The 26,776-nt window shown below is 39.5% G+C and overlaps 1 protein-coding gene across 4 annotated transcripts in view; it reads left to right on the plus strand.

The window, feature by feature from the left end:
* RGS12 (regulator of G protein signaling 12) overlaps nucleotides 1–16,081 on the plus strand; it is an 80,816-nt gene extending 64,735 nt beyond the window's left edge. For 2 of the 4 annotated variants that reach the window (XM_054290097.1, XM_054290096.1), the window contains exons 14-15: nucleotides 420–573; nucleotides 3,168–5,313. In XM_054290097.1, the coding sequence (XP_054146072.1) occupies nucleotides 420–573; nucleotides 3,168–3,796 (783 nt within the window). In that variant the 3' untranslated portion in view covers nucleotides 3,797–5,313. Of the gene's footprint in view, nucleotides 1–419; nucleotides 574–3,167; nucleotides 5,314–15,446 lie in introns of those variants that run through there. The other 2 variants (XM_054290099.1, XM_054290100.1) reach the window with 2 other exon arrangements.
* The last annotated feature ends 10,695 nt before the right edge of the window (nucleotides 16,082–26,776 follow it).

The raw sequence follows: 26,776 nt of genomic DNA on the forward strand, positions 1-26,776 counted from the left end.
CTGTAACTAGATTGAATATAGCTGTTATCTGTCTGATAGTTTTCCACTGTCAACAGCATTTATTTGTGAAGAACTTTGTCTTCATGATGAATCAGTTAACTCTTTCACTGTGTTGTGTTTGTTGTTTTGTGTCTCATTGGCTTATCCGTGTTTGAAAATAACTGAGCTACTCTGTAGTTCAAAGGCCATTTCTGTCACGTGAATTCTTCAGAGTAAACAATATTATATTTATTTCTACATTTTTTTGGGAACTGCTATGGCAAATGTTCTTTGCCGTAATCAAGACTAAACTAAAGCATTTATTGTGATGTTAGAGAAATGTGTTTCCAAAATAACTTTCCTCATTCCTTTAGGCCATATTATGTATACAATGATAGAGCCTGAATGTAAGTAGTACCTTAACTTTCCTTCTAATGCAGGGAGAGGGAAGAACTCTAGGAAAGTCTAATTCTATCAAAATGAAAGGCGAAAATGGAAAAAATGCTAGGGAAGTCCGGCTGTCAAAGAGAGAAGACTCTATTGCAAAGATTGGGAAAAAAAAAAGTCACAAAATAAATTTGGATGAAGCAGAGGGTATGTGAACTTTATAGCTTACATATTAACATAAGTAGTCTTAGAAAAAATTTGTGTCTGTGTAGATACCACGTGTTTAATACTGTGTTGTGAAAATCATAGTCATGACCATTATATTTTTGTTTGGTGTGTTTGAATTGTCAAGTTTTTATAAGTTGAAAATTTAAAAATACCTGAACACTGATGTAGGTGTCCAGTGGGATTTTCAAAAGTGAGGGGTACCTAATTCCTGTAAAATAAAAGGGGATTAGTTACTCCACTGCAGTTGAACATCCCATTTGATACTCTCTGTAAGCTGTGTAGAAGCTTGGCTTTCTGTTCACCTCTATATAAGTGTTTGACAGGCACTGCACAGTAGTGTAGACCCAAATGTACTCAGGTAAGAATTTTTGTAAGTTTTCTGCTGAACTCTGTAACAGCCAGGGCAGGGCAGTCAGATTGTGGAGGAGATGTGATGGGCAACAGAAAAATTTGCATTCAGCAAAAGTTGCTTAGAAGTAGAAATAAGCAAAGAGGTTATTGGTAATCTTGCATTTCCTGAGTCCTATTTTTACCTTTTTTACATCCTAATAGTTCTGGCGATATCATTGGAAAAAAAACTCATGAGAGAATTTGCTTTCTTATAGAAAGACGTCCATGGGCAAAAGAGAAATAAAAATTATGTAGCACTAGAAATTTTGGCATAACACCCTGTGCCCTAGGACGTGAACTGAAGTGATGACCTGTCTGTCAGCCCTACACGCTCCTCCCTATTTTCCCATGTAGAAAAACAAACCTCAAAGGACCATATTTGACCCACAGATTAAAATTTACTGCTGAAGTTACCCCGTATGCATATCCAAAACCTGGTTATGCACATTTATACAGCAAATGAATGTTTACCTTTGAATGTTCATCTGTGAATAAATATCCACTGACTAGAACTGAAAAAAACATGCTATGGCTAAAACTTCTACTGCAAAATATATGTTTTTTTTCATATAAGTGTTATTACAATATATTAGTGCATTTTAAATTATTTTCTGTTTCTTACTCTTTTGTTAACTTGTTTTCCACATTTTAATACTTTCATTTTTTTTCCTAGGACTGAGTAAAACATTAACATAATTTGAAAACTTCAGAATTCGAGGCTTTCACATTTTATTTTGAGTTTTGTGATATTTGTCAAAGTTTGAAAAATGCATACTAAATGTTGTAGACTGTTTTTTAATGCAAAAACAAACAACTGTTCTATGAACTTTGAAATTTCAGAAACATTTTTGTATGACACATCTTAGAAATGTTGCATGTTTTAATATGCCTACCGCCATTTTGCAAAACTTTGGCAATAAGAAGCATTTTGAAGCTTCCATCTTGGCTACTTTCAGATTTTACAGCATTTGAAAAAGCATGTTAAAAAGTAATTTTTATGAATACATTGCAAAGCCTGCCAAGTATGAGTAGAGGATTTAGGAATAAGGTCATACAAGTGCAAGTGTACGACTTCACATTATGCTAAGTTAAAATGATACTAATGTTCTGTTGCTTTATTTCTTAATGGCTTTTGCTTCAAACAGTATTTATAAGCTGGGTTGGAACTGTTGATTTTATTTAATTTGTTGGAGATGGCCTTTTAAAGCGTCTTTTAATATTCTGTAGTTAAAGTGCTTTCTTCTTGAAAAATTAGGACATGCAGAGACCCTATATTAAGAATTACATATTTTTATATGTCTATGTTTTGTACCAAAGAGTTTGTTTATTGTTGCAATGCTTCTTTTTTGAGGAGTGGTATAATTCTTGGCTTACAGTTGATAAGTTTCTTGTTGCCAAGTTTTGAAACTTTTTAGAACAGTGTTGATCTATTATGAGTATTATTTATAGAAACATATTAAACCATTGGATATCATTAGGGACATGATCAGAAAATCACTTCTAATTGTGTTAAAGCCTCTTTAAAAAGCTGCCCCATCACTTTTGGTAATGGCTCCTTGGATGGTTACTGACTATCTGTAAGCTACTGATTCATTGCAGCTCCAAATAAAATGGGGTTACTTAAATCATTATCTGATCATACCCTGTGATGATAACATCCTGGTTTAAAACTATGCCATGAATTGAATTGAAACTGTGATAAAATATAATTACTCTGAGAGAAAGTCAATATAACGAGGAAGTTTGCAACATTCTGAATCTTTGAATGTTCAAATGGCATGCTATTTTTGAGTTAAGATGGGTAAAACCCATCCAGAATATAAAAATGTGCACCCATTGTCTGTAAGACTAGAGCCTTGTTTTGTATAAAGAATTAAAAAATCCTGCATGTGTGTACAGATTTATTAACTGCGTAAAATTGAAGACGTGTTCAAGGCTCAGTGAATTGCAGCTGTTCTAAACTGCAAAACTCTTACAATAGCAATGCTGATGGTCTTAATTATAGTGATGCTAGTGAACATTGCTGCAATTGAAAAAGTTCCTAATTAACATGGGATCTTATTTCAAGGCAGCATTGAAAGAATTGAAGATCTTCATGGAAAATAAATGTGCTGAAAATGTACGTTTTAATAGCATTGCACTTTCTGACAAAAACTTGTCAATTTTGGGTTTTTCCCCAATAGAATTTTTTGAACTCATATCCAAAGCACAGAGTAACAGAGCAGATGACCAACGTGGACTGCTAAGGAAAGAAGACCTTATTCTTCCTGACTTTCTTCGTTTACCACCCACTGGACCAGAACCATCCTCATCTACACCCGCAGGTTCTAAAGGCAAGCGAGCTTCAAAAAGCGATGGCAGTGATGGATGTACATCACCCAGTGGAAAACAGGAGTCCCTGCAAAACTCTAATGAAAATTCAGTAAAGAAAGTGGGTTACTCAGAAAACAAACATAAGTCTGCTTTGGCAGCGCTCCACAGCCAGAAGACTTTCAGTGTCCCTTTCAGCCCTCCGTTGTCTCCGATTCCGCACGCCCAGGAGAGCAACGCCGCGGTGTGGAAAAGGCAGTCCAGAGAGCTGCAGGCTGAAGGCATTCAGATGGTAGATGATGAGAATGTGGCAGACTTGACTCTTGTGGCTGAAGGAGATATTAGCAGCCCTAACAGCACTTTGCTACCACCACCACCACCAACGCCACTGTCAGACATCAGTAAACTCACGGAAGCCAACTATCCGCCCCCAACTCCTTTTGCAGGTAATCAGGAAAAATCTGGATTTCAAAGATCCAATTCAGGTATTTCTAGATTTTAATAGTATTTCCTTTTTGTGTAAAACTACTTTTCCTTGGCACTGTTAATCAGTATTTGGCACCCATTAAAACAGCAAAGAAAATTCTCTCTGCACCTTAATTTTTATTTTTTTTAACCAAAAAAAGTAGGAAAAAAGATTTTAATTGCCTTAGTCTGTTCTAACTGTTATACTTCTGGTTGCCTTTAACAATGTACTTTTGTTTGGATTTGGCATGTAACCATAAGTGGCCACATGCAGACAAACCTTTGAAATACATCCACATGCTGTAATTATCTCATTCACCCTCAGAGTACAAAACAGGATATCAGCATTTTGAGCTCCATAGCACTGTTGTGTTCCAGATTTTCTGATCCATTTCTCATAATGAGATACATGATTAGGATTTGGAAGTTTAAGTACTTTAACAAAACCCCTAATTATTGAAAATTGCAGTATTGTTTATGATTAAAATTTTAAATGGATAAGCCTCAATTTAGGATATATTTCACTAATAAATTTGATATTTGTGACAAAAATAAAAATGTTATTTTTTTTAACCCATACTTTGCTACATAGAGAAATAGATTGCATCTATCACACTTTCTCCCAGAATATTCACATATCAAGTAGCTTTCTAATAGACAATTTTAAAGAAAATATGTAACTTTTTTAGGAAGTAAGTTTCATGGTCTAGCAATATCACAGAGCAATATTAGCCCAAGGCTGAAGTATGGAATTTCTTTATAAACATGGACTCTACTAATAATTGCTGTTACCAGAAACAGGATTTTGAAGACAATGGGTGTCGTGACATTGACATTTACAGTCATTGTACTGTGCATTTTAATGTAAAATATAAGAAGAGGTATCTATGTGCTACATTTATTTTTGATGTTTCACAAACATATGGTGCCATATTTGTATGATCACATTTCTTTGTGATGTGGGAATATACATTTTAATTATTTATCTTTTTACACAGAGTATTTGATACTGTTCTTTATCTGTATGGTTGATGATTTGTAAATACTTCTTTGGTTGTTGGATGCTTATAAATGGCAATGCAAATTATTTCATCCTCTTGGCATTTTAAAAGCCAATTCCTTTATTAGTAGTATCTGAGAAATGTTCTATTAGCGCTACCACTTAATTTCTGAAACTGAGTATTAGACGGACTTGTAACCAGTGCCTATGAATAACAGAACCACAAAATGTACTTCAGACATATTGATGTATATATGCATAGATTTGTGTTGGTGTCTTTCTGATAATATGTCAAGTGTACAACATAGGTATCAATTTGCATATTTTTCAGTGAGAACTGTTTAAAAAAAAACCATTTGCACTTAAAAAAAACTTCATGAATTTACAATATTTTAATGCATGCCATAAGTTTCTGTGTAACCACTGAGCTGTAGCTTTCCCTTTTCCCACTTTCTACTTTTTACTTTGTAGAAATCTTTGTGTAGTTTTCACATGTATTTTGTATCCTTGTTCTCTCAGGAGTAATAAATTCTAGCTCTAGTTACGCAAACTGGTTTTAAGCTTTCATTTTATTCATTATTTTAAAAATTCTTTCAGTCCCGGATTAAGAATTCTGATTGAAATTACCTTCTTACGACAAACAGATAAATAGACATGAACAAGCAATTACCATGAGACAAAGCTGATAAACATTAGATTTATCAATAATTTAGACATCCAAGGGCAAATGCTGTCTTGAGATGCTGATGGGTCACATGTGAAATCCATAGCATTGGCATGTGCTCCAGAAGGCAGATAAGACAGGAGTTTTCTTTGGAATTAGTCATAACAGGAACTCCTGAAACGAGAATTTCTTCTGTCTTTGGGTTCTTGGGCTAAACTTTATATTCATTACTTTCCTTCTTATTTTAAACTAAAGCAACTCTTCCCTGGTCTTTAAGAAGTGAGCTGGAGATCTCAGCTCGTTTGATGTGGAATAACCAAAGTAACCACCTCTTTATTTGGTAGACTTGGGTAAGAAAGGAGGGGTTGGTTGGGTGCTGGAGACCACACTACTCTTTTCACTCTTTGAGATGGGTCCTACATAACAGCACTGTGAAGCCTAATTAAAAAAGAATAATTCTGCAGAGAGGCGTGTCGTGCTGTTAACTAGGTCTCATTGTGTTCTGGGGAATGAAAATCCAGTTTTTCCAAAAGTCACTGTGTTCTCACATATTTGTGGGCCTCCAAGAAAAAAAATAAAGCAGTTGAAAGTCCTGTGGCAGTTCCCCTTCTAAAATGATTCAGACTTTTTCACAACAAATAAGTAATACCATTCATATTTAATTTATTTTTTAAATTAATTTTAATTAGCATGTATTTCAACTAGTGTTCTATACTTTCAGTGGTGATTGCGCCTTATTATTTTGTCATAGTCACCCATGAGTAAGTAATCTAACTGATTTTGCAAAACTGAAAATCTAAATTTCTTTTCACTTTCTGACAAACCAGATTTTTTTTAGATATAACAAAAATTTAAAAAAAAAATTAAAAACCTTCCTTTTTTGCTACAATCTTACTGCATATATTAGCTGCATTCTACATTCCTCTCACACTACTATTTAATGGGAACTGTATTCTATAAAAGAACGGTGATTTTATGGAAAAAATGTGGGGTGAATCAAAACTTTTCTATTTTCATGATTGGAGTTTGCATGGAAAGGCTGTTTGATGATGTACATAATTATAATAAAGACTTCTGGAAACTCTCTCCAGTCAAGAATTGAAATCTCAAAGGACTAAATCATTAATAATGGTTGCTTTTTTAAGTGCTTTAATGGTTGTTCATTCATAACCCCCATCAATGGAAATTGCATTTCTGATTGGTTTATTCAATTAAAATGTTGGGATATAAAGACAAATAATGACTTCATAATTTGCAGAGGTCTCTGGTCTTGGTTCCAAATTGGCCTAAAGACAAATGACGTGTGTGCTTACCCTGCACATTTTGGGCTTATAAATGCTGGGAAAAGGACTGGGAGGAGTGAAGGGTCCCTCATGTTCTGCAGGGGACAATTTGCTGGTGTAGGAAAGCCAGGTCAATGTCCATCCCTCTAATGGGTAGCACTTGGGGTTTTTTCACTTGATGATCTAGAAAGGAAAATATGAACAATGGAAGTCAGCAAAATAAGGTTTGCATCACTCAGAGCTATTGAGAACACATTTTCAAGCTCAGTTCTTAACTTTCTGAAATAATTGAAATGTTTTTATAATGTATTAATACTTAGCTATGAAGTAAATAGCAAATAAATTAGCAACACAAGAATTATTACTGATTCTAGTTGCGTTACTCATCAAGAGAAAATGTCTTTATTTTGAATAAGCCTGCTAGTTCTGGCAAATTTCCCACTTTAAAAACCAGAGGTTGCTGGAATCTGAAGACATTCTTTCATGTCTCTGCATATAATGGTGGTCCCATCTGTGGAAGAAATAATTACTGTGTGGTGTGATTGGCTTGAAGTGATGCATTCATTTTTGAAAGTGTCAAAACGCTGACTGAATCCCCTTGGCTTTTATTTTGTTTTATTTTTCTTTTTTAATTGCCTGGTATAGTCTGGGTACTTTGAACATTGCCCAGTTTTTCCCAAGAGGCTGGACATGTGTTGCCCATGGGGAAAGGCTGCCTCCCAAACCTGTAGTCTCCTCAAGAGCTGTATTAAGCCACAGGCCTTGCACTGAATTGTTTATTTGCAATATTCCACAAGTCTGAGTTGTTCATGATGGTTTTTGCCTCTACTACAAAGTAGGTGGGCATTTTGTCATGATAGCAACTGGGCTGTTTCACTAAATACCATTTCAGCCTGAGATAGGACAGTTTGCAGCAATCCAGACTGTAGGTATGAGTCCATCAAATTGTTCTTCTTTCACTTAAAAAAGACACCTGTTCTTTTTGGGGCATTTTTTTTTCAGCTAGAATGAGAATTATTCTCAGAACGACACTAGAGTTACAGTCAGTGGAATTGTCTGCCAAGTATGAAGGTCTTTTTTTTTTAAGGAGATGTATAGACTGGATCCAGCACTGCAACTGAAAAGTTTATTCAAAACCATCTTTTAGCAAGCCTATGGTGCCATTGGTTAAGATAGAAAGCCAGCTAGGGGAAATAAAAGCATGGCAAACTCTCTGTAATATTGCATAATAGAATGTCTATGGAAGCTAAAGAATTAATTTAGTCTAAAGTTATATAGCTTTTTTTAAAAGAAACTGCTGTTTTTCTGAAATAGATTTGTATCCTCGAAATAAACTTGCTTACTTTCTTATTGGAAGAAATCTTTCAAAAATGGAATAGTTAGTACCAGTGCTAGGATGTTTTTGTTGTGAAAGATAAATGATGCAGAAATAAAATGCAGAATAGTCTATCAGAGTCTGGTATAGGCTATGGTTCGAAAAGCCCCCCCAAAAAATCCCCAGCTGATCTTTTTTATTATTCACAAAAAGGATGCAGTACCCCACAGCTGAAGAATAGAGATCAGATAATTAGAGCAGAGATCAGTGGTATTTCTGTGACTTTTGCTTTTTTTGGCTACTAAATGTTTCAATTCTAATGGTAATGAATTCCAAGTGGAAAAAAGTTTGTGGTAGTTAAGGAGATTAAGAGGTCATTAAAAGAAATCACATTTCTATCTTCAAAATTTGAAAATAAACTTTTTTCTGTAACAAATGATACGATATGTATGTAACTAAAATTTTATATAATCTCTTAATTCATGTGGCATATTTTAGAGACAGTCCAGTCGTGTTCCCTATGTAAATCAGGATAACCACATGAATGAAAACATAAATAAAAAATCAAGAAGAGGGGGTGATCATGATGTAAAAGATGTAAGAATAATTTAAGTAATTATTTTTAACAAAGGCTGTTTTCATGTGGTAACATATCCTTTACTGGTTCTGTGTTAATTTATAGAAGATAATTGGATTCTGGATCAATATAAAGAAGTACCCATGAGAATCCAGAAATACTAAGGCTGGGATGTGTTAGTCCTCTTTCAATCAGAGCATGATTCAATGAGAGAATTACATGTAGTACATGACTGATCCACAACAAACTGAGGAGAAGGGGAGTTTAGAGTAGACAAATGGGAAGCAAGGGAGACCTTGGGGGATGATTATTTGAAATGTAAACTTATTTTGATCAAGCAACAGGATAAACATTTTAGAAAGAATTGCGAATTTTATCACTGACTGGATGAAATGTTAGAAAAATGGCAGCTGCCCTTTGAGCCAAATGCATGTGGGCCAAACCCAGATCTATTCTACCCAAAGTTCATTTCATCATCCAAATGGCAGCATTTGGATGATGAAATGAACTTTGCTGAATTATTGGTGAAATGTACCCAGTAGCCCAGTGAAACCACATTTTAGACATTCATAATTGAAAAATAACCTAATGAAGGGCAGATTAAATTAAAATGGATTCAAGTAATTCAATCCAATATCTCCCAACACAGGACTCTGCAATAATTAAACCTGCTGTTACTGACCACTGATGGAAAACCAAAACAATAAATGCTGGAAGATCACACTGAGGGCTGAGTATGTGCAGGCTGCTGCAGAGTTGTTTTATCATACCTACTGCTTGGAAAATAGTCAAAAATGTTTCAGGTTTAGCAGTGGAGAAATGGAAAGTTTGAGCAAACTGGACAGTGTTATTGAGGGCACACATGTCTGCCTGGATCAAAATTCAGAACTTTCAAATTTATTTGTGGAGTGCTCCTGGATTTTAAATGACATTGTGTGCAGTTCCCTTCACTGCTGTTGTAGCTGTGCACATGAAGGGTCCCTGCCTTCAGCAAACACAGATTCCAGTGCTCTCTCTTTTGCATCTGTATGCCACTGGTGAGCTCCCTCTTCCATGTGACATTTCAAATTTGTCTTTCTGAATAATGTTTGGTGCTTTGTTCTTCTTGTGAATGCTTTGGAGATGAGTGCAATGAAAGAATTTCCATCTGCCCGTTTCTAAACTTAATGCTGCAAATGTACTCACAAAATTCCCAGGAAAAAAGTAAATAAACTGGTAATGTAGAATACTGCTGCTTTGTAGCACAACCCATTTCCTGGCTCGATGCCTTCATTTTACTGAGTCAGATTTCAAGGCACTGAGCATATGCTGCAGTTGCTGTTTCATCATGCAAGTGAAATTCAGCATATAAAGTCAAATTTTCTTTGAAAAGATTTAGCATAAACTGTAGGTAGGAATCTTTTATTAAGTCTGCTTTCTCCTTGGTGCTGTATCAATTACGAGATAAAAAGAAGGAAACTGCCAAAGAAAATTTAACCTCTGGTATTCTAAAACTTTGATGTAAAGTATCCTTTTCCCTTCAGAAGCATAAATCACTGTACAAACTTTAAAAAAAAAAAGATTCCTGCAGTAGTAACAGTATGTCAGCCAGTGTGGAAGTCATTCATCTACCACTTAAAAGAATCCATGTGTGGGAGGGCTAATATGTAGAAGTAGCATTTCCTAACAGTTTAGGACAGAAAGGGATAGGTGTCTGTCTGAGAGTGAAACTGACAGATAATGTCCATGTTAAGGAGAAGTTATTTATATTGATGTATTTCTAGGACTCTGAAATAGAAGTGACTATCTATTCACCCACTACAGAAGTGACCACCAAAGGGCTCCTTTTCTCAGTCTCATGTAAGAAAATGCTCTCTCAGGCAGTGTGGCACCACCTTGGGGCAGGCTCCACGGAGTCAGAGGCTGGAGCAGTGTCTGCCCAGGCTCCCGTGTCACAGCACACCCCGAGCTGCCTGGGACACTGATTGCATCTGGGGATGGAACAAGTCTGTAAATCTCCAGTCCCAGGAACTGCCCCTGAAAACTTCAGGCTTCTTTTCACAAGTTATATTCTAAGATTTATGAAATACTTCAAACAGATTTTTATCTGCTCTAAGTCAGTACAAAATCATTAATCTGGAGCTCATTTCCTTTAACTGAGATCAGATCCTCTCTGGCATTAGAAGTCAAATGCCTGGGATCAATGGTATGAAAAGCAGTATATTCTTGTTATCTTTCAGTAGAACTTAGAGCCATCTAAATAGTTAATGATTTTCACAAGAACAGTAGGATTTTAGCAAAGGTAGAATGATGAGTGAAACACTCAATTTACATGAAAGAGATTTTATTGAAAATCGTAACTAAAATTTAGCACATTGAAGACAAATGCGTTTATTGATTATGGTATAGAAACAATATAATTGCAAGGTGGTGTGAGCAGGCCTTTAAATCACCAAGCAACCGCATTAGACTTAGAGTTACATGATCCTCTCATCTACATTTGGCCGTTAATGCTGCTCCTGAAATTTCCAGGTTTTTTCTGACCTCGTCCCTGTGTGGAATTTGGCCACATGCTTGCTTATTCCTAAACTACCTGGAAGACAGTGTCTTGTGATCTTTTGCTTAGATCTTAAAGTTGGAGGATTGTTTAATACAGAAGAAGATTTCCCTTTGTCTTTATAAATATAATTCTCCATAATGACAATATTAAATTTAGAGTGCTTGAGAATAATACACAAAATCCAAATATCACAAAAAGAGAAATGTTGATAACAGAAACCAGGAGATCAGCCAAAACAGTGCCTGATTGTAGTCACCTTTGGAAAAATGCAGGTGGGTGCAGTTAAGCCTTCTAAGCAGTCATTTGGCTGTGAGTCTGTAACACAGCAGATCTCTGGTTTAAAGAAAAAGGATGACCTGCATCTTCCCATCTTTAAACCAGCTGGAACACATCAACAAGATCAGATGCACAAGAAAATTTCTCAAGAGCTGTGTGGAATGCTTAGCAAGGGAGGAGATTACCAATAGGGATGATATAGGCTGGAAATTCACCTGTGTGACTGCTGCCATAAGCAGTGTCTTCCTTTCTCTACTGAAGTTATGTAGGACATCTGAGAGATTAGATTTGGGAATGTAATAACATTCCTGACACGCTCCATACATGGCAAAGCATCTGCAGAGTGTTCCATGGAGGTATTCATCACTTCAGTCAAGAATACGTGCAGAGGAGTTTTCCCTGTGAAGGCCCTCTGCACCTTAGATGGTGCCCTGCACAGCTGGGTGTCTTCAGGCATTTGTTACTCAGAAAACATGAGAAGGAGACCAGTGTAAGAGTGTTACAAACTGCATTGAAACCTCATTATAAAGCTCCACTAAGTACATGCAAGTCTTGAGTCTACTTAAAAACTTGTGCTATACGTTTATGCACAAGCTGGTTTGGCAAATCTCGCCTACTATTTGTGTTAAATAGCCTTGCTCCATAAAAGATTTTTCTTAAAAAAGTGAGGAAAAAAATTACATTGAAATATTTTTTCTGTGTAGTGCTACTCTTGAAATCATCTTCCTATTTGGTGAAGATGAGCTAAGATATTTTCTACCCTGACAGGAAAAGTGAAATCATCTTCACAGTATCCTCCCTTAGTAATTCCACATTCTTTTGAACTGGTATTTTAGACAAGATGTTCTCTATTACTGCCCTGCCTCTAGTAGTAATTTATTTGATGCTGCAGAGAGATTGCTCCTAAAAAGGACATTAATGGAAAAATATGCCTATAATGTGGATATGTTCTTGTTCAGATGAGCTTATGTCTTGTGAAGCCTGGGAGCAAACATTGACCTTATTTCTGCTGTGTTCCTATTGGGCAGCTTGCACACCCAGTTGCTTTGTGTGCTGACTCAGTGACACCATAATTCCAAGACTTAATGGCATTTCTTATATTTAACTGTAGAAGGGCTTAGCACCCAAATAAATTCAGCAATACTTGCACCTTCCATGGTGTTCCTCAACAAGAGTTTCCAGCTCTTTCATCTCTTGTGCCCTGTTAATGCAGGCTGTGTCTTTTGACTGTGGAAAGTGTTTCAACGTAGTCCAAGTCAACAGATATGAGACCTTCCACCTCAATCAAAGATGTTCCTTTGCATGACATTTCATAGGAGGATGTATTCTGAGTGCTAGGACAGCTGGGTCTGTCATGCTCTGTCAATGCCATGTATTTGTGGGAATTTGTCATTAGTAGGCATTTCAGCAATTTGTAGCTCTTCTAAAGCAACTTGAAAGGAGAGTCACAGGTCTTCCTCAAAGGGTGTAGAATAGTAAAGAGATCAAGAGAACAATTCAGTACACTCATGTTAAGATAAACGTTCCAGAACAGAATAATAGCATTTTGCAGCCCAGCCAGGCAAGCAGCAGTTAAAATTAAGGCAACGTTTAGTTTCAGTAGGGAGATTTAAACACAAAGTCTAATACAGTCCCATTAAATGTTAGCTGCAATTTAGTAGGCTGAAGTCATGCTGGGCTAGCAGGGCTGGGAGCTTTCTGCCTCTCTGCTCAGCTGATTTGTTTGGAGTTTGATCTAATTCCTCTGAAAACACAGCAAGCATTACTGATGCAAAATACTCACATTACTCATGTGGGGCTTCACTGTAGCTAAAACACTAAGCACTGCACTACTGAGGATTTTAACTTATTTTTCTTAAATAGAAAGCTTTAAGCCTCAAGAAGACCCTGGAGTGATTTGATTGAAAGTGTGTGAAAGTGCTTTTTTGGTCTTTTTCATTTGCATTTCCTCCATTCTCCATATCAAAAACTTCTTGATTGTGCTGATTATACATGGAAATTTCTTTTCCTTGCATAAAACTGTACCAATCACTTCATGGAATAAACACAAATAAAATATTTGAAAGACAGTTATGGGATTTAACCACACCAGTCTCATGGGATTTGTGTGGCTAAACATGCTGGTCAGGCACTTGCATGTACTGTGGCACAAAATCTGAGAATGCTTTGGGTAAAGAATGTCAGATAAGATGGTATATTTTAAAGATGGATAAGAAGATATATGGAAAAAGGGAATTAAATATGAAATTGAAGTCCCTACTCAGGCCTGCTTTTGTGCCTTGAAAGTTTCTCTTTTTTTTTTCTTGGCTCTCAGTTGGATCTAATGAAAGCAGTTCTCTGTATCTGAAAATGTTGTCCCTCTTTATATCATTATGGGGGGAGCCTCAGTTCCAGAAACCATGTTGCTAACTGTGGTGTGAATCCTGAAATCAGCTCCTTCATCCTTCCCTTCTTGCTGCTGTTGACACAGGCAAATCAGCTTCTGTACATTTGCTTTCAGAAGCTCCCTGTACTTTGCAGGGTCACACCTGACACAAAACTGGCTTTTGGGAGCTCGAGGGTTTGAACTACAGCTGTCTTGGGATAGTGATGACTTTGTGTGAATAGGCCTGAATCTTGGCAACTGTGATTTTAGATGTAACTCAGGTGTTCCTTGAGTGTTTAAAGCCCTCAGACCTCAGAGGGTTGTGCAGCCCTTCAGAAGGATCTCAATAGGCTGGAGTGGTGGGCAGAGAGGAACTTTCTGTAACTCAGCCAGGGCAAATGCAGGGTGCTGCTCCTGGGCAGGAACAAACCCATGGAGCAGCCCAGGCTGGGGCTGACCTGCTGGGGGGCAGCTCTGCAGAGAAGGGCCTGGGGGGCCTAGTGGACACAAGGTGTCCATGGGCCAGCAGAGTGTCCTTGTGCCTGAGAGGGCCAATGGAGTACTGGGGTGGGTTAGGAGGAGCAATGGTGCCAGCAATGCCAGCAGGTCTGGGGAGATCCTGCCCCGCTGCTCAGCCCTGGTGGGACACATCTGGAGTGCTGTGTCCAGTTCTGGGCTCCTCAGGACAAGGAACTCCTAGAGCAGGTCCAGCAAAGTACCACTAAGTTGGTCAAGGGTCTGGAGGATCTCTTTTAGGAGGAAAGAATTGGGGAGCTGAGCCTGGTCAGCTTTGAGAAGAAACAACTGAGAGGAGACCTCAGCAATATTTATAAATATCTGCAGGGAGGGTGGAAGAGGATGGAGTCAGGTTCTGGTCAATGGTGCTGAGCCACAGAACACAAGGAAACGGGCAGAAATTGATGCACAGGAAGTTCCACCTGAATAAGGAAGAACATCTTCACTGGTCTGAGCACTGGAACAGATTGCACAGAGAGGGTGTGGGGTCTCCCTCACTGGAAATATTCCAGAACCATCTGGACAGAATCCTTGGCCATGTGCTCTGGGATGACCCTGCTTTAGCAGGCAGGTGGGACCAGATGTCCCACTGGATTCCTTCCAACCTGAACCAACCTGTGATTCTGTGAAGTTGTTTCTTTTATTCTTGTCCTGTGGCTCATAACTGCTCTGTTGCAGTTCAGGACAGTGACCTGCAACTTCAAATAATCCCTTACTAGTCTGCTAGAGAATTAAGCCCTACCAAGTAAAAATACTATCTCAGCAGGGTCTTGAAGACCAGTTCAACTGAAGGAACATCTCCCATTCTGCCCCAGTGGAAGGTCCTTCTTCTCCACCCTTGGGTTTGCTGCTGTAAGAATTTTTTTGTTCTGGAGGTGTACAAAATTATGCTAATTAGTTACTTTTAATGGAGTATTTTCAAGAACTCTGAAAAATGCTACATTAAGACAGATACATATTAGTATTTCACATTTATCTTTGAGATCCAGTGTTTAGTTAAATTTCCATCAGTAAGTCTCTTTGGTGGATGAATATCCCAGCTGACTACCTTTGGTGCCTCAGAGAAGGCTGCAATACTGAAAACTGCTAAAACCAGAAGATACATAATTCTCTTGTTCTGTGTTTTTTTTTTCTTTTTAATTCTTCTGTTAGGTGCAAACAGAAAGAAAAATGATTCACAAGGGACTTCAGGAAACTCCTATGAGCAGACCTCTCACAAAGCCAAGGCCAGCAGAAGCTTTAATCCTCCTGGTGTGAGAGGGAACCCTGGAATGGAGCTCCCTGTGAACAGGATAATTGATGTGGATGGGGTCAAGCTGGAGGACTCTGGGACACGTTCCTGTGATGATTCTGAAGGGAACCTCAGCTTTGAAGGTTACATCTCTGAACTGAGATCTTGCCAAGGGAGGATGAGGACTGGAGTTTACCGGACATCAGACCTTCCCTCTCTGATAGCTGTAAAGAGTGAGAAGAATAAGGCCACTGAGAATCAGTTCAAAGCTACTTTTGTTTAAATCTCTGCTTTTAATTAAATTTTCTGGTATTTTGCTTGGCATCAGCACAATGGAGATATGTATTAGAGACATGTTTCTGCAAGATGTAAGTGGTTTTCAATATCCACTTGCCTTCAAAGAGCTGGCTAGAGACCATCACTTCTGATATGAGTTGGAAGTCCTAGAATGAAAAAATAGTATTCCAATGAAAGTATTGAGCTATTTGGTTTTGCTTTTTTTTCCATTTCTGTATTATTTTCCCTGGGATGATTCCATTGAACAGTGCAATTAAAATAATTATTTTGACCCCTACCCTTCTTGTCTTTATTCAAGGCACACTTACTTTAAATTCCCTGATCCAAACGTTTTATTTTAGATAATTTCAGTTTAATCTTCTAATGGTATTCCCTGTGTTTTAGTAGATTTTTGAAATGTAAGTAAAATCAGTTACTGCTGTAAAAAAGATTAGGATATTTTCTTAATGTCTTCCTGTCTGTCTCATAACACTTGGGAAGAGGTCCAAGTGGAATTCAGTGTTGTCTAATGCATTGCCTGGTTGTATGCAATAAGACATTGTTATACAAGCAGCAAGAAGCAAACAACAACAAACCAACAAAACCAACAACAACAAAAAACCCTACCCCATCCAACAACAACAAAAAAAACCAAAATAAACCAAAATTGTGAATTTCCTGTGCTGGGAATAATAGCTGCTTTCATAGCCAACACTGGTGATGTTTCCATACCAGAGATATTTGTCTAATTACACAGTGGTGTGATGCTCATTGGGTCCCTCCTCACCGCTGGTCTCAGTGCCTTTTTACTTTGGAGAAAGGCAGTTTGGTTATTGCCCTTTCAATAAGGGTTCAGTGCCTCTCCTTCTTGTCTATTTTCATTTCAGTTACTCTTCTAGCCCTAGGTGGAGTTCTGAAAAGGAAAAGATATTCAAGACTGCTGAACATGTTGGTTTTGCCACCTGCACCTTTTCCTGTGTTACCATTTCTTCAGGAGAGGTTATAAGCCTGGACATGCAAAAGAGTGCACAAAGAATTGAGAGTGTTGGAAATTTGCTCATCATACTGAGTGGATATAGAGAGGCTTCTGGGGGGTCACTGGTTTGAAATGATTGTGAGAATTAAAAAGTCATGCTGCATCTGTCCTGGACTGCAGATCCACACAGTTTTAAAGCATCAAGGTAAATATTGATTAATTTCTCTTTCTCTGCTCCTGAAGCATACCAAGAATAACCAATATTCTGAATAGTTGAGTGTAGGGGGATACAGTATGGGTAAATGAAGGTGGTACAGAAAGTAATCTTATCCCCTAAAGAGTTGCAGCTGAGCCAATTATTAAGGGTTAGGAGCTGGCCTGATGTTAACAGGCCACAGCTGTAGCCAGTCAGAAGAGTGTTGTAAAAGAGTGGATTGGTTGGTTGAGGGGAACTGGAGTCAGTTGGCTATTGTAAGGACAAGGAGGAGTCAGTGTCTAGAGGAGCTGCCTACAAGAAACATCAAGGAGGTAAAAAACTCCAGCAATATGGAACCCTTGCAATGTAATGGCAATAGAGCTCTTGCACTGTAATGACAACAGTTGAGATTACTGGATGCTGTCACTCAGTTTCTTATACTCAAATGTGTAAGGTGAGAAAGAAGGCATGTATGATTTTGTAATAACAAATTAAGATTCCTAAAGCTTAATGTTTAAGTGTTACATCAAATACTCCAGTGAGATTAAGGGATACAACACCCATTAGCTTTAATACTTTATATTTTTCTACTGGTAAGTGATTTTGCCTTTGATATTGAGGAAAAATCTTTGTTGACATTAGACTCAACTCAGTGTGGGCCAGAATGAAGGTATATGCTGTGAAAATAGCTGTACTTTTTTAAACTTTCAAGCTTTGAACTAATTTTAGAGTCATGATAAAATCGTGGTGGCGTAATGCTACTAGAGAGTTGGGAAACACAGCAGGCAGAACACAGCTCAGTGATGTGAAAATACTTCAATATTTATGTATTTTTAAAGAGTTTATTTCTATTTCTTCTTCTTCTTCTTCTTCTTTTTTTTTTTTTTTTTTTTTTTTTTTAATAGTGTTTTGCTAATAGTTGCCCTTAAGCAGCTATTTCATTGCACAGATAAATGGCCATAACTTTTTGGAAAATCTTATCTTCTGGAAAATTCATAGCTTTGTTCGAATCAAAACTAAAATAACAGCAGTCAAACTCAAGAGAGGGCTTTTTGGCCTGGGTCATGCTTTGCACTGTTTTTGTGTCTTGGAAAATAAAGTCCTAGCATCTGACAGATAAAAACTTGAAATTCAAATGCAGTCATTACAGTCTTTATTAATCTCTGATCAATATATTAGATGAAACAAGATTGCTTATCTTAAATTGTGCAAGGGCACTCAAATGACTGGGAGTGAGCAATGCAGAATTCTTCATCTGGAAAAAGGGACAGCTGAGGGGAGATGCAAGAACAGCTGAAAAACCTCGAGTGCCATGGAGAGGGAGCTGACTTTCACACTCCTTTCTAATGCAAGGATTAGGGGCCATCAGATGAAACTAAGAAAAGCCAGGTGTAAATCAAAGAGCTCTTTCTCCACCCTCTCCTGTTTCCTATCCCTGAGCTGCTGTGCTCAGAAAAACAAGCAAATGGAAGTTCATAAATTCTGAGTGCAACAAAATGGATTTTATTGTATCAGGGATTCAAATGGAATTTGACAGCATGGGAGTCAAGTTGTGTGCAGGGAAATGAAGGATGTGGAAGAATGGAGTTTTCTTTAACATAGAGAAGCTTTGGCATAATGCCTGGAAATCCTGTAAACAAAGGGACATGGGAAAAGCTGTTTCTCCCCTTGCTATGCTGTCATGCCAATCAATAGCAGATTGTTTAAAAGAATGAGTTCTTAGCTAGAACTAATAGAAATTAATTCCTTAGACCTAGAAGTCATTAATGATATTAGCTTTCCTTTCAATATCTGGCAGACTATAAAAGCTAAACCAGCTGGAATCAGGAGTTAATAGAAAGGAATGTGGGCAGCCTGTCTGGCTGATGGTTTCCAATATTTTACTAGGGAGGTGGTCTAGTTTTTATTACTGTGTGACTTCAGCATTATGATACGATTTGAAGTTGCCTCCTCATACTGTGATTTACACTACTAATCAAATCTACTTACAGTTAAAAATCAGCCTAATTGAAGCCCTGCTTGATAACTTGATCCTTTATCTTGCCAGCTTGCTCCTGAAGATAATTGAGTTCTAGCTGGCTTTATTTCTCTTCTAGTTTTCCTGGTTTTTTCCATGTGGAAGCTCCACTTGTGCAGAGTTACTCTTTTCTCTTCCTAATCCTATGATGATAAATAAAAAGGGTCTTTCCATCCTTTTAGGTGGAAGAGGGAGGTCTACTGACCTGTGTCAGTACTCAAACCTGGCACTGTAACAACCAGCAATGTAAAAAAACTCCAATCCCAACACTCAGAAAATCCTGCAGCGTTCCAAATCTCATTTAATGTAGCAGTTGTCTTATATTTCACTTGTTGTCATGGTATCTGATTTTCAATTGTAGTAGTTTCAGCCTCATTGGTTCCACAAGTCACAGTTTTGTTGTGGTTTAATTTTAAAGGCTTTGTGAAGAATAGAAAATATAAATCCAGGCAAACTTGCAACGAGACTTCTCCCATAGGATTACTGCAGTTTTGTGCCTTGTCAACAAGTTTGTGATATAACACACATGCAAAATAAATCACTGCACAGTTTAGCTCTGGGGAGCTGTGTGACAAAGAATAAGGGGTTATGAAGACACAAAAACAGGCTTTGCAAAGAGACTTTGCAAGAGCTTTACTGCTCCGTGGGAAGGAGCCAGTACCTGGCTGTGTTGTCCTTTCTCATGGCCCTGGAAGTCTTCTGGGACTATTTAATGTCCTTCAAAGATGCTGTGTCCTCCTGGCACTACTTTTCTTCCTGCAAGTTTTAGTTTCCTTGTGCCTTTGCTGTAGCCTGAACTGCATTATTCCTGTTTCTGTTCTGATGCTGGAATTTAATGTTCTTAACAGGAAACTTCTAGAAGATGTGGCTCAGCTGGCAGCCTCCTTGTCTCATTGTAGCAGAGATAACCAGGACTTATGAGCATATTTTTATTTTTTGGAAGTAGCTTGATTTTCACCACAAAACTGAAATCCTTGCCAGTAGTTGTCTCTCAGCAGCAGCGCTGCTGCTCACCCCAGCCCTCTCCAACACAGATTTGACAGCAAATACTGCAAATACTGTCATTTCAAATGGCCTCTCCCAAGGTAGCTGGGAGACAAGGGAGAGTGTGTGTGTGGTAGTGTGATGCAAACACCTGGAGGCATCTTTTCAGAATTTCTCAGAGATTTTGAAAAGTTTCCAAAGGCTCACTTGGACAGCAGCAGGTCCTTACCCAGGGGTGTGAGAAGCCAAAACAGGTCTGAGGCACCTCCCAGCTCCCAACCACAGCTCGGTGACTTGTGTTTAGAAATGCCCCTATTTTCTGCACCAACAGGCAGATTTCCAAGCCTTGTGGGATTGTAGCAAAGCTGTGTGACAACAGAGTTGCTCTGTGGGCAGTGTGGGTGTTCACCCTGCGGCAAAACAAGTGGCACATCCAGGTGCTTCTCTCTGTGCTCTTGGAATAGCATCCCAGGTTTAGCATTGTGGAGTGATGGAGAACTGTGTGATTTGTGACCCCTAATCCAATGCCAGTTAAAATACAGGAAAGGATTTCATTGATCTTACCAAAATGCTTCCTTTCTGTAGACCAACTGTCACTTTTAGCCAGGTTACTATTGATTTTTTTCAGAAGAAAAAAATTGTTGAGAAGTGCTGGATGATCACATCTGCAAATCTTGCCTGTATTACTCAAAATATTAGCAAATCAAAGATGTTGCACGAGAACCAACTTTCTGAACTGTTTGTGTGAAAGATAAAAAATGGTTTATATTTTTTGTCCCAATTGATAAATCTGTTGTATAGTCTAAAATGCTGCTGCACAGAATTTTATTTTTATCCTTATTTTATTTGTAGTTTTTCTTTAAATATCTATATGATCAGTTTCTAATATGAAAATGCACATTGGTTTTCTTCCTCATTCCTTATCTCCCCAAAGTATTAAGAAATCCTGTACTGCACAATAATGTTTATAGAATCTTAATTGTGTCAAACTCATTAAAATGGTAATTGTGTATGTAGTAAGTAAATAATTTATACCACTAGAACTGATAATGCTTAATGGATATTTAATTTCAATGTTGGGGAAAAAATGTGAAAAATATTTTTTCTGTTATTCTGGGACCTGTTGCCATTTAGACACTGCAGTTTAAATGGAAGTATGAGACAACATAAAACTCACATGCATTTTATTAGATTCTGCAAAAATATCTTCTTAACCCTAGCCTACATAAAGAAATTCCTTTAAAAGGGGATCATTAAGAATTCTTGCCAAATATTTATATACCTTAAAAATAGCTCATCCTCAGGAATTTAATAATAGTAGGGTATGTTTTTAGCCTTTAATTATTTCCTTTTGCTCTATTCTAGCAACACAAAGGGATTGCAAGCCTGAATAGCCAAATGTTTTCCAGGTACAGTGTAATCCTCCTCTGGCTTCTTGTCTGCATAGTCTTGGTGTTGTCTGGCTTTGTGTGGTGATCTGAGGGGACCAGTGCATCAGAGCTGCTCTTGCTGCTAACACAGCTAAAATATACAGATGCTCTATCTGCCAGGGAGAGATAGCGAGATGGATGGAAGGCAGGTTGGTTACAGGGGTTCAATGCCTGTGTAAACTAAGGTGTATCAGTGACACAAGAGTGCTTCAATCCTTCAATGACTCCCTTCTCCTCCACATCCCTCTCTGTGCTTGGAACAATCTGTGCCAGAGCAAGAGGAATACAGAAGTTTAAGTACCAATAGTGGAGAATAATGAATGATGGGAGTGGGATGACACCTCTCTTCCAGGTCCAGCTAGCTATGTATTTCTGTCTGTGATAATCTCATCCCAGTTGCCAGGTAAGTGTGAATCCCACCCCTGTGCATCCGCAGAGCTGCAAATGGAGCATTTCCATGGGTGCCCAGAGCCTGTAGCAAGTGTCAGGGTGGGTGCTGTAAGGACATTCACCCACCTCCCTGGAGAAGGTCCTGGAGTCCAAGTTTGGGAAGTGTATTCTTAAATTCCTTGTGTCTGCCTTGCCAGGGAGCACCAACGTGTTCCTCATTTGCATTCTTTGCTCGCAAAGATTTCCTCTTAATCTCAAAATAGTCTTGCAATCAGTTATTGTGCAGATTCACACCTCAGTTCCAGAGCAGGCTGATAAACAAAAAAAGGCCAGCTAGAAGTTCATCTGAATAAAGCTAATCCTTCTCGGAGTGGCACATTCTTAGGCCAGGGCACAAAAATGAAATTAATGCTTCTCCCCATTCCTGAAAGAGGTAACTTGGGTCTTTCTTAATGCTTTGAGTATTTTCTGGAAAGATGAAACAATGTGATGAGGAGAAATTTAATTACTATTACTTTAGTTATTATTCTCCCTCATTTATAGATTTGCTCATGCATCCTTTTCAGTAGCTATTTGCCATTATTTACCAATATACCAAGAGCATGCACTCCCTCAACAGCTACATAACCTCAGCCTCTTCCACGATTTAAAAATTTCCAGAGGCAGTGCTGTGTGCAGGATGAAGCAATGCCTGGCTGAGATCAGCCCTCTGTATGCAGAGCAGTTAGCTGAAACTTGTTTGCAAGCAGGAGATAATCCATGGTGGTGGGAGCATATCTCTGATCTTGACCTTGCTTATTGGAGTGTTGACTGAAGTTTGTGTGTTAGAAAATCTAGAGCCACACATGCTGCAATTTCATTCCCAGGTGAGATTGTGAAGGGAGGCAGATGTTCATCTTGTGTGGGAAGGTCTGGATGGTGATGCTCTGCTGGTCCTGCACAGCCTCCATCTCCTGGAAAAAGCTGCTTCTCCCATTGCATCTTGCCTGTTTGTTTTATGCTCTTGTGAGAAAGGACTGATGCAGATGTATGAGATTCTGCTGCCATTCACTGCAATGACATCAGCTTGTGCCATTAAAACACCCACTCTGTGATGTCATAAGAGGTATTTTTTTTTCTTGCTTTACACTCTGTAGTCAACAGGATTCAGCCTCCTGTTTGCAAAAGGAAGTCCAGTTTAATTCAAAGTACACTTAGCAGAGCTGATATTAAAGACGTGATTTCTCTTTTGGGAGAACCCAGTTGGGATCTTGCCCAACTTTAGGTGTCTGCTCCAAAGCTGCCTTTGTATCCTAAATACTTTATGTATTTGTTAGGGATGGAATTAATACTGTCTGGGGATGTAAAGAATTGTTTGTTTAATACCTTCCATGTATATAAAGAATGATTTGTTTCATCCTTGAGCTGAAACATGCTTTTGCACAGGTGACTCACACCTTAAATTTAACACTTCTATATTTCAAGGTCTCCACTGCCTAATCTGTGAGCTTTGATAGCTGCCTCAGATGTAAATGCATATTCAGGAGGCCCCTGAAGCTAGGTGGGGTGACTCTCATCTGCCAGTTCCTCCTGATCTCTGAACAATGTAAGTCAATGACAGCTCAGATTGTTTCAGCAGCAATTACACAGAGCAGCAATTACATTTCTGCAGCAATTACAAGGAGTGGCACTGGAAGTACAGGAAAATGGGGGGGGGGGGGGGGGGGGGGGGGGGAAGAGAGAGAAGGAAATACAGCAGGGATATTGACCATGTTGTGAAATCTTTAGCCTAAGCCTGTTCTTGAGCCTGTGAGTTGTACACAGTCACTTCTGAAGTGAGGATTTAGGCAGTGGGGAGAGGGCTGCCCTTCTTCCTGGGGCATCTCTGCCTGCCTTATCTTTAGGAGTACAGGAAAAATGGCCTGGGAGTTTTGTCAGGGACAGAATTCCTATTGATTTGGTGAAAAAAGTGTGCATCAGTGCCCAGCAGGATGAGACCATGGACTGGCAAGAGCAAAGGGAGATAACAGAGGCATCAGTAGTGGGGTTTTTGTATGCAGTGAGAGGGCAGCCCTGCTGGGAACACTGTGTCCCTGCTTCCAGGAGGCAGCTTTATCTCTCTGCCTCCTTGATACATCACCAGCTCTCCCAAACATACCCCAGGGCATGGGACTGAGATCCAAGGGTCCTTTTCCTGCATAGGAACACGACATTGGCATCAGGGAGACTGAAGGGAGAAGCTTGAAGAGTCCCTTAAGCATTTTCCCCTCAATTTGGTATAGAAAAAACCCAGGGAAAGCTGAGACAAACACTGTGCTAGATCAACAAATCTAGGATGAATGTCCTTACAATGATATTGAAAAATGAAGTGTCCAAGCAGCCCTGCTGGCCCCGGGCAGCTGCCTCAGTGACCCTGAGGGATGGGAGCCCTCCCTGCACAGGTTTAGCAGAGGGCACCTCTTTGTCTGGCTTCCCCTGGTCACTGTGGCCAAAAGGCTGATCAGCTGGTGACAGCTGGCTCTTCAGCCCTTGGCATAGGAGCTGCTTGCAGAGCAGAAAAAGCATCTGGTTTATACACACAAACACACACACACATATATATGTATATATACACACATACACACATCAAAAGCATACAGAAAATGTAGCTATATCTATATATACATATAGATGTATACAGGTTTCCATACAGGATGCTATTAGGCCTGCAATCAGAATAATTGGAGCATTACTTATTGAACTCTGCTCTCCATCCTACCATAGGGGATCACCCCAAAGTCAAGGCAGGCTCTGGGGCTGGCATCCTTCCCACGAGGTTGTCCCTTCCTTGTTAGTGCTCTTTCCCCTTCCAAAGGCAAGACTTCATCTGCCTTCAGCTGCACCAGTGGAGCCACTTCCCTCACACATGCCTGACTTTAGACCATTTTAAAGTATGCCATGGGGGCGTCTAATATGCTAATGAAGAAAGTGGGTGGAATTGCAGGAATTTGAGCACAGCTAAAAATGTAAGTGCCTAACAATTGCAAATCAGCCTGTGCTCAAGTTACCTAAATGTGTTGGCATCGGTGGAAGGTGGGTGCCTCCACACCTCTTCTTGTCAGTTTGCAGTGAGTATGCAGCTAAAAAAAAAACCCACACGCCTCTGTATATGGGCCTACTGTTTCAGCCAGGGTTATCAGCAAAGGTTTATACCAAAGTCCTTGAGAAATACACTTACCTGCTTTCCACCCTTATTCATGCAGTGGGAGGAAGAGTCTCTTCATGCAAACACACCCTAGGCTGGCTGCAGCCATGGCATTTTAGATAAATCATGACATCTGGGTGGAACAGAACTAAGTGCTATCCTGAAATGGACTTCTAAAAGCTTGTTTAGATCTGGGTTTGGGATGTATAAATTAAGGTTCTGCATATTGTGGATTGTAGCAGAGCTTTAAATCACTCACAGATTGGTGTGATTAGGAGTGTAAAAGCACAGCTTGGTTTTGTTTCTGCAGCTGAAGCCCAGCTCTTCCATTGCTATATCAATATAATTTGTTTTTTTAATAGCAGAACTGAAGGTTTTTTGGCTGCATCAATAAAAACATCCATAAGCACAGCTGCAGGTAAAGGCATTAAAAAATGTACCTGCAATATAGAGATGCAACTGCAGGGGCTATATCTGGTCAAAGCTGAGATGTCACAGGGAAGTACACATGAAAAGAAGTAGTACAGAGAAGTACACATTACAAAAATGGCCCAGGGTGCTGGGCTGTGGAGGGCCCTGTGCCTGCTCCTGTGTGATGCAGGCAATGAGGACATGGAGGCTGTGCAGCACTGGACTGGGGAGGAGGTGACACCCTCTGGAGAGGGACTCATGGTCTGATCCTTTTAGCTGAGGGGTGGCACAGCTCTGAGCGCAGGCCCAGAGGTGTGGGAAGAGAAGGTGCTGGTGCAGAGCAAGCTCAAAGAGGCCATGGCTGAGGGGCAGCAGTGTCAGATAAACACCAGGGTGTGGGGTTTAAACAGAAACATGCCAAGGCCAGCTGGAGGAACCACGTGGAGAACATCCAGGAGCAGATCCATCTCCATGTGGAGATGTGATGGAAAGGGGAAGGCCTGCAGAGGAGATCCCAAGAAGGCAGTGGCAGCAGGGACACTCAATAACACCCTGAGCCCATCCTGTGCACAGAGGGATGGCATTCCCTCTTCTGTCCTGCTCTCTGAGGGGTTGGAGGCTGCTGGGAGATCATGGGCCAGGATGGGACATCACAGCCAACATGTCTGAGGGGAGGAGAGTGAGTGAGGGAGATGAAAGAAATAACATGATAGATCTGAACACTGCTTCAGTCCCTGGAGAGAAGAGAAAGGAAATCAGTGCAGAAAACCCCAGAGCTGTGAGCTGGTGGGTGAGGGAAGCCAGGAGAGCTGCTAGAGATCCTGGGGGAGTGTGGGAGGTGAGAGGAGTGAGGAGGAGAAAACATTTGGCTGAAGACATATATTTCAGTCCCAGGATTGTCTGCTAAGTGCTGCAGCACCCAATCCATGCTTGCTGGATGCCAGCTGCTCAGCAGCAGCACTGGCAGCTGTGCTTTTCACAGCCTTGTGAAAGAGTTTGTTTGGCAGAGATTATCCCCAGTTTGGGGACAGCAAATTCTGGTGCAGGAGAGGACAGACTGGGACTCCAGTTCTTCCTGAGAGCCAAAAGCATGTAATTTTTTTCCCCTTGGGTTTCTGAAGCTCCCAGGGAAACAAGAGGGATGACACACAGAGATGTTCATGGTGACAACGTAGCTGGATTTTACCCTGTTTAAGGCCCACAAAAATAACTATCCAGTTTGATTTCTTTTTTCTTGCTGAAATAAGCAAACAAGCAAAATGAATTCAGCTTTCTGCCTTTGCTCTAGCAAAAGAAACACAATGGCTACAATGCCTTCTCTCAAGGCACCACTCCAGGAGACATAAGGGAAGGTGGAGGCTCACTTGTCACCCAGGGGTGAAGGTGCTGGTTTTGGGTGTGAGTGACA

The sequence above is a fragment of the Melozone crissalis genome, unplaced genomic scaffold (genome assembly GCF_028551555.1).
Source record: "Melozone crissalis strain CALT ecotype California unplaced genomic scaffold, PUWL_Pcris_2 ptg000006l_1, whole genome shotgun sequence".
In the NCBI taxonomy this organism is placed as follows: Eukaryota; Metazoa; Chordata; class Aves; order Passeriformes; family Passerellidae; genus Melozone; species Melozone crissalis.